The following is an 11,653-nucleotide window of genomic DNA, read 5'->3' as shown; positions in this document are numbered from 1 at the left end:
ATATTTGTAGTGATGGCTTTGTCTTCCCAAGTATGCATTAGGTGTGCTGGAGCCCTGTTGTCCTGGGCATGATTGAACACCTGCCTGCCCACGGGAAGTTGTGAATTCTTTGTTTGTGTGCAGACTTTGCTATCCCTATTCAACTGCCTTTATCTTGACCCACAAACGTTCTTTTACCCTTCTGACTCTTTTCCCCATCCCACCAGGGGGATTGAGTGAGCAGCTGTGTGGAGCTGGGCTATTGGATGAAGTTAAACAACAATGACCAACTGACCGCAGTGACCAATGCACTCTGGCTAGAACCCCTCTGCTCACTTGGCAAAAAGATTCCAGCTCTGAAATGAAAAAAATTTGTAACTTGCAGTAGTTCAGCAGCAGACTAACACACTTCTACGAACTGTTTTATCACAAATGAGTCTTAAAAGGAGGTGAACAATATACAAGATTTTTGGGCTTGGATTTGTCTGGTAACAGGTTTCTGAGAGTGGACATTGCATCTGATCCTGACGCATAAAGGAACTGCCTCAACCTTCATATACAAAGTCCTAAGAAAAAGAGAACTGTTGAATATTCCATGTGCTCCTTCTAAAGTTTTACTACAATCTTTACAATTCCTGTGAACTTTTTTTTTTTCTTAACATGGACTTCCATTTTTTCATAGACTGAATTCTCCATTCTCCCTTGAAGAGAAATCAAGAGCATGAACAGACACCACAAAAGAAGGAAGAAATATTAGTTCCTACCTTTGGAATTTTTCCATGTTCCTAACATGGAAAAATGCATCACTATGATTAATTATAAGCTAATGCAATTCAATTGTTATTTCAATTACTTTTAAACAGAAGTAACTCATGGCTTGTACTTTCCAGGATAGCACAATGCTGATTGCTCCATCTTCAAAAAACTGCTAAAACTGCTGTTTTTAATGTATTTTTTTATAAGAAACTGCTGAATGAGTTTTTTTTTAATATAGTTTGGGTTTTTTTCTTCATCAATGCAACATGACACTTATTTTAGTAGATCCTTCCAGCAAGGATATCCAAATATCTTCTTGTCTCCACTGAAAATATTTTATTTAATACGTGAAACAAAAAGACCATTCAAGCAAAACAAAAAGAGAGCAAAAATGTGCAGTTTACTTTGCAGAGTGAAATCTTTCATTGTCCACAGAAAACACTGGGTTATCTCTTCTCCAACACCTCAAAACTGACTTAATCTTATCAATGAGTACTTAGTCTTTTGCAACTTTTATGTTTCCCAGCATAACTTCTAAATATGTGTTTTAAGAAAATTTATAGTCCTCTTCTGTGTAAGGCAGAACAAATACATGCACTATAATTGATTTTGCTTCAGATGTATTGTAAGTGGACGTCAAATACCATTTCTGGAAGCAGATATACATTACCTCTGCTGCACTGACCCTGTTACCTAAGAAGTTACCAACTGTAAAGAACAGCGTTTACGATGAAAAAAAAAAAGGGACTGTTACTAATAGGGTTTGGCAAGTATTGCTGTCATTTTAACATGCAAATGTTCAACTAGTAAAAAACAATCAGTTTTTTCAATTTTTCTCTGGGTAGCTTGAAAACATACTGCATAAGAAATATATAGGCATGCTTGAGGAACAAAGTTCTGCCAGTGACTTAGCATTCCTCGAGAGCCATGTACTTTGGAATGTCATTTGTAAGATGAGCAGAATTTAGTTTCCTACTACACCTTAAGTTCTTTTCTTTCTTTTTAACATTAGTTAATTTGAACTGCATTTAAAATTCTGTATTTGGCCTCAAATCCTTCCACTGGTAAGTTGAAAGCACAGCACACATAGAAACAGTAAGAAGCCTCAGTGTTGCAGAAGTGATACATGTAATTTAGAAAAGAAAGATTCAAGATCTTGACAGCTTAAATGAGTTCCTCATGCAAGATACTTTGCTTTCTTTCCTCCCAAAGAGTTTTTAGCAGAAAGTAGATCACAGTAAAACTGGGCAATACATAGAGGAAAATCTTTGAACTAAGGAATGCCCACAGAGGTTGTGGAGTCTCCCTCACTGAAGATATCCAAGAAACATCTGGATGCAATCTTGTGCCATGTGCTCTAGGATGACCCTGACTGGGAGATCAGACCAGAGAACCCACTATGGTCCCTTCCAACCTTACCCACTCTGTGATTCTGTAAACTGTACAGGCAGCAAACAGCATAAAATGAAATGATTTTATGTGTAACATGTGACACGCTGATACATCAAATTACTTACCCAGTAAACTCACAACTCCATTTTGAAAGAATGATTTTTTCATTTCAGAACTCAACAAGTGTAAAACATTAAAGATATCTTAAAATGGAACTCCACTTCTATTATCTTTGAAATTTTTTATACATTGCCTTAAGACATTTATTACTGTGAAGCACATTGTATAATTTATTTGAATTCTCTACAGAACAATATAGTTAATTCAGTATCATCAATAACTTTATACAGTTACAGTATTGAAGCCATGTCATCTTTGCTTACTGTCAAGTACAAAACAGCTTATACAATCTAAAAAATAGCTACAAACCACTCTTGTAGCATAATGTATGTTGTGCCAGGTTAAAGTTTACAGCAGTGGCTTTTTGATCTTTCAAGACAAATAAACATGACACCAATATGATAACAAATAGCTGTGCAAACTCAGACTTAGGAGGAAGATTTAACTACCTCCTTTTCCCAGAACTACTTTTCCCTGCTTTACTGCTGCTACCACCAGACTTGCTGGAAGATTTTGAAGAGAAAAGTCTTGTCATGAATTCAGACACATCTGGGAGCTCATGGTTGGAATTCAGCATGTTCATTGACTGCTCCATTTCCTGCATGAAAAGATCAGATAATCTTAATAGCTTTTAACAATTCCGGCTGTATAAAGACTGTATGAGAAAGATAACAAATTTTCCCAAATACTGTTTTACTTTTTGTAGTCCTCCAGGATACATATTGCTACATAGTTTTATGCAACCACAGCCAAAACCACCCAGCTACATACAGAAACATAAAACCCCAAAACTAAAAGCAGCAACGCATGGAAAATGGTAACCATGTCTTAAGCAGTCTTACAGGGCAATCATCTGATATAAAAAATCTGACAAATATAGAAAATATTTATTTTCAGCACTACTTTTCTCCATATTAAAATTTAGGCTATTGCTTAGATATTCAGATATGTGTTCTCACAGATGTCACACTTTTGTTTTTCAAATCAGTATTATTTATAGCACATTAACAAATTTTTGATGCTGTTTGAAGGAATTAGATATTTTTATTACCCTACTTTCTGACACCAAGCTACTAGAGTACTGCAGCTGAGTTTTCATTCCTTCAGGAAAAAAAGGAGATATAGATATATATATATATATATATATATATATATATATATATATATATATATGCTGATTCCAGAAAGAAAAAACAAGTTAATTTGAAAAATGTCATAGAACCTCCATACACTTAACAATTTAATACATGGTCATCTAGAGAATGTCATTACAATTTAGTTCTTAAAAACAACTTTTTCTTACTCTTTAAAGATAAGTTAAATTATATGCAAAATTCTTCCAACTTAAAAATTTCTCATTAAGAAGTCATATCAGTTATCTGATAAGAACTAAATCATCAGAAGTTTTGATGGCTTTACCATCAAAAGAACAGCCTGTCTCTAAGCAGTGTCACATCAGTGAAAAAAGTAAGGAATATGTGATTTTCTTTTTTTAAAATTAGACTTCCAGAGTTCAGCTTGGTTTGAAGAACATGCCATGAATACCTAGTATATCTTTTATCTGTTTTTTTAATCAAAATTGTAGCCAAAAGAGTATTATACAACTCTGATAGGTTTTTTAAAGGTATCACTTATTTAAAAAAACTTACTCAGACACCTATAAAGTACTACTGAAGACAGTGGTCATTTAGAGAAAAAGTTTTTAGTTAACCAAGCCTTCAAAAGCAGCCACCCATGACAGACAAATAATACTTGTAAAAATAAAAGATTTAGCAGACACCTTGAATCTCCATTTTGTCCTAGCCTTCTGCAATTCAGCATTTTGCATGATGAAAGGACAATAAATCAGATAATTTAATGACTGTATTAAGACTCTGTATCATATACACTAGTGTGGCATCTGGATTTAACAGCGCAGTCAACTGATGCACAAGAGAACCCCACATCAAACCCCTCTCAACACACTTGACACTCATTAAATGACTCATTGCTAAAACAGCAACACTCTATTAGCTGAATAAATGATGCCCATTAAGCTTTCCTTAAAAGTACAGTTCTGTTTTTATTACTTTTCTGTGCCCTGAAATCTCATTATCTTTTGTCTCCCCACATGCATCATTTGAATGTACTTACCCGCCTCATATCAGGATCACTGGTGTTGACAACTTTAGGCAAAAGCACAAATATCAATAATGGAAGAACCATCATCATCACCTACAGAGAAAACAGGAAATACCTCTTCAGCTTAGTTGTTGCTCTAAACACTTTTAGGACCTACTAAATTAAAATGAAGCTCTACTAAACAGCCAAACTCTAGAACTACTGCATTCTGAAACAGTAAGCCAGTAAGTAACATTTGTCAGGAATGAAACCTGACATGGGAGCATTGTGCTTTAAACAACAGTTTTCAAAGTTGGACATATAAGGCAAATGCTTGTTCTCTCTTACACCTGCTGTAATTAGAATTTTGCAACATGTTGATCTCTGCACTACTAGACCAGCATCACATTGTTAAAGGAAGAGACTACGGGCTGTTTCCAGAGGACATACATAAACAGTGCTATATAAGGGAGGAGATGTCAGAGAATAACTTCCCATTTGTAAGCAAGTAAAATCCAATAAAACAATCCTCTCAGAAAAGCAAAGGAAAAATGCACATTTTCCACAATTGTTTTTATTCTTAGTATATTAACAAATAGCTGTATTTGGATCCTTAGCATACTTGTAATATTTGTGTGTTGCCTGTACATACCATAGGGTTCATGAGGAAATCTGTCCATCCCCAAGATTCTCTCTTTATAAAGTATGAAGGTGGTCCAGAAGATTTCATCTGGAGTGGGTATGGCAGCCTGACAACTTCAGAGGGTTTGATGTAATTCACATATCTTGCTCTATTAGGCAAAATGCAAATAATTGAAAATATAAAACATAGAATCTTTGGCAAATCATAAAGATTTTAAAAAATCCAAACAAGTTTTAATAAAAGACTACAAATAAAACCATCTGCTGTGCAGTGTCAGCTAGGCTGCACTTTTGAAAAGCTAACTTCTCTCAGCAGCATATTTGATGGAATCAAAGGCAAACCATTTTTTGTTACCTTGTAAAAGTAAGACATACTATGCTGTTTAGGGTCCAGCTTTGAACAGTGTAGTTTAACCAGTTTGTTCAGAACATCATCTACTCACAAAGTTAATACCTTTCAACAAGTGCATTACTCTGCATTTATCAATACTGAACCTCAGTCTTTATTACTTCAGGAGGTTTTTCCATAGCTCATCACTAGTATTCTTCATCTGGTCCTAATATTCAGATACTTACTCAGTACTAACATCTTTGTCATTCTTGACCCATTTTTCATGATTTATGAATATTTATCCACTTTGTGCCACTCCAGGGATGACTTCTGTCCATAAATAATTTATTCCTTGTGAATTTTTCACCAAATACTCATCTATAGAATGTCTATAGAATCTATATCTATAGAATTCCCTCCTATCTTATGACTATGTATTTTCTTCAAAACTTGAGATTTTCAAGTAGATCTTATCAAACACATCTGTCATCCACATGCTGCTTCCTCTTTCTAGTTATTAACCTAAGTTTTTAAGGCAGCTCATCCCTTAGAAAAGCCCTGACATTTTCTCCAAGTATCATTGTTTTTCATGCATCTCTGACTCCCCAGCTGCATTCTTCATTATAGTCTCTATCTGTTGGACTGGTAGAGATGCCAAGCCTCCTCCTACTTTCCTTTGCAGATGTACCCCAGCAATTTACTCAACATCAAATTCGTTACCTTACTAGTCCTTAGATACACAAATGGTGCTAAGGGTGAGGTTATACCCAATATTTTATCTATATCTTTTTAATTGTTACATATTAATTATTGCAAATAAGATACTAACAAAATATAAAAATAAAAATTCAATACAGTTTGGAAAAACCTAAGCTCAAACAATCTGTTTTGAGCTTATTATAAGCTCAAACATTATTATATTATAACTATAATTATGTATTATAATAATAATATTATCATATTATATTAATTATTATTATAAACAGACTATTTGCACTGTTTTCTGTGAGATTTTAATTTTTAACCTCCCCTAAATATACTGCAGAAGTATTTACCCTGATGATTGTATTCCTAAAAGTTAAGATGCTTGGTGTGTGCTTGAATAAAGAGAAATTATGATGAGCATTTTAATTTAAATGAAAATCACCTTAATAAATAGATTTTTCTATATTAGAGAGTAGTCTACAGTTACAGTCAAGAGTGGTTTGGTTACAACATAAAAAACAAACCAACAATCCTTTAGAAATTATGGAAACTGTCAACTGCTAGTATTAACTAGTATCTGTAACAAGTGTCCTATGGGGGTGCAATGGAAATATTTAAAAATTTTGCTGTGCCAAGTCCTGACAGTACACTTACTAAATAAATGGAAAAGGGAAGAAGTAAAAAAAAAAAAAAAAAAAAGTATTGAAAAATAATAAAGCAGTTAACTAGTTTATGCCTAAATTTTATTTCAGGATAGCTGCATAAAAAATAATAAAAGCAAGTAAGTAGATGGACTTTTAAAGTCTCTTTTCTCTTATTTCAGGCCATAAATAGGAAGAAAGATATCAGACTCTGGAATTTGAGAAATGTGCTTCTAGAAGTGATGTTAAAAGAAGCTGATGCATCCAGTCTGAGATGGAGCATCAGACCTACAGCGCTGCTTCCATGAATCTCTGTACTGTGCTGCCAGGCACACAGAACTCACCAATACAGAGGCAAATCAGGAAAGGCTCACCTCATTTTGCCTTTTGAAGTTATGTCAACTCGAACAGGCTCAAATTTATGAGCAGGGGATATAACTTCCACTACATAAGATCCTGAAGGTACATCATGAACCACAAAACTTCCATCTGTCCTGAAAAAAACAGTGAGTTCCACAACATTTCAGTATGCTCCAGAATATAAACCAGAGTGCTCTGCTGTTTTTGTTTTTTAAAGAAGCTGTGTCATTTTATATTACAAATCTTAAAATAACCACAATGACCAAAAGGAAAACTTAAACCAGTCAGCACTCACAATATCAAGCCCTTTAATTTATCAATGTGCACTGCTACAGGAGCAGAAATTCCCTGCTAGGTTAAAGATTCTGTTGTAGCCTCAAGGTATTGTCTTGCTGGAGGAATAATTTACCAGCCCAAATAAGATCTGAAATAAATTATATTTCATGTATTCAAGTGACAGCAGAAGTAATTTACACCTTCCTTTCTCCTTCTGAAATACATACAATGAAGTTTACTTTGCTTTAGTGCTTCTGCTGAAAGCAAGCCCCCAGAATGCCATCCTACATAGTGTGGGTTGGTGCTAGGGACGATTTGCAATGCAAAAATAGCAATTTGTACCTTTGTTGCGAAATAGAGGTTTTTACTTCTAATTGCTCCCTTTAGGACCAGCCCACGCTGGAAAGCTCAATCACAGTAATAAGGAAACTAAGAGCTCTGAACACATACACAGAAGGGATTTTTAGACAGGTGGCTTTTATTTTAAAATATGAAACTCGAATATTCAATGAAAGTATTAGTAAAAGGTTACTTGGAAGCTTCAACACTAGTTGCCTTAAAGGTACAGAAGTTTTCCTCCTATGTGTTTCCAGAAGTTTCCAATAAGAAAACCCTAGTGTTCACTACCCTGTTAAGAGCAACATCAAAGATCTCTTTCCTAAAAGTAAGATGCAAAGTTAAGACAAAAAATTGTTAAAAGGGAAAAAAATGTAATAAACCCTAACACATTAGAAACATGCAGCAGTAAAACAAATAAATGAGCCCTCTTAAAAGTGATTTCTCAAAGAATTTGTCATTATGTCCTTACACCACATCTCTCTCTAGAATGCAAAACACTTAAGGACCTACCACCTTTATGTGATGATTTGAATCCCTAACAATGCTTACGCTATCTCATATTACAACTGTTTTAAGGATGTTTTGCTTTGTATTTCTTAAAGTTTCTTAAGCATTCAATTAAGCATTCAGAAATTTGTCAACCTGACAGCAGTTATTACATCAGCTCCCAGATATGATGTCAGCCTCCCATAATTTGTTTGTAGTGGCTTAGCAGGTGCTACAGTGCCAGGATTCTACAAGATCTGCAGAGTAGAATCTGTTGTGTTATCCTGTTGATAGGACCCAAAGTCAAAGTTAAGTTTAACTCCTATTGCAGAGGGATTAATTAAAAATTACGAATATTTATGAGGGTAAATCTTAATTCCATGTAATCTCATTTTCATACATATTTTAAAAGCAATGTATTATACTGTACTGAAAATCACAAAGAATGAAATTTAGAATTTACTTCTACTCTTGAAATTACATTAGTTCAGTTCTTAATTCTGAGGATATTTTCTGTATCCTAATTCTCTAGATCCTTGCTTATCTGAATATATCCAGCACCATCCGAGTCTGAATAAAATAATGATTCTTTGCAGCTTCCAGCTACATTTGCATGATTTGTAAAAGAATAAAGCTACGTCCCTTAAATTAGCTTTCACCAGCACAGTTTAAGTTTTTCACGGGTACTCAACACAGAACTACAACTGTAACTTCTAACATGACCAAACACGTCCACATCGGGCAAATTCTTTGCCAAGGTGTTTCTTAAATAAGAAGTGGCAGAATTTACAACAGAAGCTGAGAAGAAACACGGTCCTCCAGACAGCGCAAACGCGTTTGGGGTTTCTGTTTCGGCTGTTGTTTTTTCGTTTGTTTGTTTGAATTAAAACTCCGGTCCTGAGTTTTTGGGCAGCAACCTGAGCCATGAGCCCGGATACGCCGGCCGGAGGCTGAGGCCAAACCCTACGGCACTGCAAGGCTGGCCGTGCCCAGCCCATTACAAGGCCGGGGCCCAGCGTTCCCAGCTCCGCCCTCAGCTCAGCTCGGGATTCTGCGGTTCCACAGTCCCGCGGCCGTGCTGCACGGGACACGGCCGAGCCCTGCAGGAGCCGCCCCCGCCGCCCGCCATCTCAAGGCCGGGCCGGACCGGATTGCGAGGGGGCCCCACGGCCCCGGGAGACGCCGGCTCCCGCCCGGGCAGGCCCGCCCGAGCCCCCGCCCCGCCCGCCGCTCACTTCAGGAAGCCGACGTGCTCCTCCCCGTCCACCAGCACCCGGGCCCCCGCGATCCAGTCCTGCGGCTTCACCCCGGGCACCACGGCCCGGCCCTCGATCTTAAACCGCTCCCCGGGGCCCGCGCCGCCCGACGGCTCCGCCGGCCCGAGGGGCTCCGACCCGCGGGCTCCGCGGGGCAGCGGCGCCGCCGAGAGCCAGAGCAGCGCCAGGCACAGGCTCCCGCCCCGCGCCGCCATCGCCGCGCGCCGCCCGCGCCGCGCCTGCGCCGCGATGGCCCCGCCTCGCGGCCGGCGCGCAGTGAGCCGTGCGCATGCGCGGGCCCCCACCGCTCCCGGCACGGGCAGGGGGGAGAGGCGAGAGAGGCGGGACGGGTCCCGCGGCTTCGGCGTGTGAGGGCAGGCAAAGCATAACTCGGCACTTAAAGGGTGCAGTGACCGAAATGGACCTACAGAAAATGGATGGGTAAAAAGTAGGCGTAGCTTTCTTGGTAATGGATGTATTTAAGGCACTGTGGTTTGAAATCTTAATAGTTATCATGAAAAGATTAATAAACATTTTCTAGGGGGGAAAAAGGAACAAAAAAAAAATCTTACAAAAGATTAAAATTGGCCTAAAGCATCATCTTTAAAATGATTTATAGCAATGCAGTTTGTTTGGTTAGCTACAATAGAGTGAAAATTTGTTACTTAGTAGGCAGGCACAGACTGAGGGGAGAACCCACAAGGGCTGTAATACCTTCCCTGCCCCAATTTCCCTTCACAAAGCACGTCCTGTTATGTCATATGTATTCAATGCCACGTTGTGGCTACACTTCCTTCTACCCCTCTGATTTATGTCAGAGTTAATTACCGAACCTGTGGAACACACTGTCATTAAACACAATGAACCTGGTCATCAGCTGATAATAAAAATACTGAATCATTTAAAAAGCATATGTCATCCTATGTCAGTGGGATGTTGTGAATTATTTGTCTATTGGTATCTTTGAGCTGTCTCTTCTTTGGAAAAATCAGGAAAATGAATGGTCTATGAGGTTCTTCTGTCACATAAGCTCACAAACACCTAAAACTCCAGCAGGATTTTCCAGGTGGGAACCCAAGAATGCCAGAACTGAATAGTGTTAGAAATACTCACCCATAGAACTACAAAGCAAAAGCATTTATGTTAAAGCTACTGACAAGACTCACTACAACACTACAGACAGACATCACAGTGACATATCATGCAGTTAGTGTAAAAATGTGCCTTTTAAAAAAATATCCTCAAGGAACTGTATTAGGATACTGTCAGGCCACAATATGAATGACCATGCCCTCCAGTTTTAAGGATTTCCTCATCCTAATAAGTTGTTTTTATAACCTACATAATACAGTTTCTTGGTTTAAATCCTTGGAGAGCCCAAAGAAAAATTTGTTCTTTCATAATCTAATCCAAGAAGCTTCTCCCTCTATATGTCATCCTGTTAAAAAATTGAGAAGTTAATTAAACAGCATCTTGCCATATCCAATAGCTGCACTGGCATGCACACTTTTCAGTGCTAGGTTAGTAGTCCCTTGTCCTCTCACCGTGTAACCTCTTTACATATTAAAAGTTCTCTTTCATACAGATATATCAGTTACCATAGTTTTAAGTGTATGCAACTGATAAAAAAATTAATGTGGTTGATTACTGCCTTTTTCTGGGTAAGACTGGCTTCAACAGGAGCTTGAGTGGATTGCACAATGCTGTTTTGGCAGTTATGTTGTGCTGTGGGTGTTTGTCTGCTAAGTAAAAAGAACAAATCCCAGTACAACAGGAAACAGTAGTACAAATGGAAACAAAGACATAAAAACATCAAGGTATATATTTATCAGAATAATTAGTACATCAGCTGGGAGATGCTGTTTTTATTCTAGAAGGAATTTTACTATTAGCAGAGTTGTTTCTGCATCTTGATTTCAAGTGGATCTCTCATCAAAAGTCAGATAAAACTTCCAAGTAACAGTTTCAGTTCAATGGAAACAACCAAACAATTCTAAGAACATGAAAATGCAGTCAAGAATGACCTCCATATTTTGTAGCTGTCCTCTTCATTGATGGATTCACTCAATGAGTTGCAACAACATAGAAAATTGCAAGTTTTTTAAAAGTTCCACCCTACTCACAAGCAAATTTTCGGTTTTGTCTGAGTTGCTTCCACCAGCTGTCACTAACAGTGCAGAGCTGTCAGCCAGATGGGTGACAGCTGACAGTCCCTAACAGAACAAAGAGAAGGCCTACATTAATGCAATGCCATCACACTGGTAATACGG

The 11,653-nt window shown here is 37.7% G+C and overlaps 1 protein-coding gene across 1 annotated transcript; it reads right to left on the bottom strand.

Annotated features, from left to right (window-relative positions):
- Nucleotides 1-1,846: 1,846 nt before the first annotated feature.
- EMC7 (ER membrane protein complex subunit 7) lies at nucleotides 1,847-9,641 on the bottom strand. Its single transcript, XM_054635612.2, has 5 exons — nucleotides 9,363-9,641; nucleotides 7,041-7,160; nucleotides 5,000-5,138; nucleotides 4,381-4,461; nucleotides 1,847-2,845 (listed from the first exon to the last, which is right to left on the bottom strand). Exons 1-5 carry the CDS (start codon nucleotides 9,596-9,598, stop codon nucleotides 2,693-2,695), a joined length of 729 nt encoding a protein of 242 aa, XP_054491587.1. The 5' UTR covers nucleotides 9,599-9,641; the 3' UTR covers nucleotides 1,847-2,692.
- Between the last annotated feature and the right edge of the window lie 2,012 nt (nucleotides 9,642-11,653).

This window comes from Agelaius phoeniceus, chromosome 6, assembly GCF_051311805.1.
Source record: "Agelaius phoeniceus isolate bAgePho1 chromosome 6, bAgePho1.hap1, whole genome shotgun sequence".
NCBI lineage: Eukaryota > Metazoa > Chordata > Aves > Passeriformes > Icteridae > Agelaius > Agelaius phoeniceus.
Note: the sequence above shows the minus strand (reverse complement) of the source record. Positions and strands in the feature narration are given on the sequence as shown.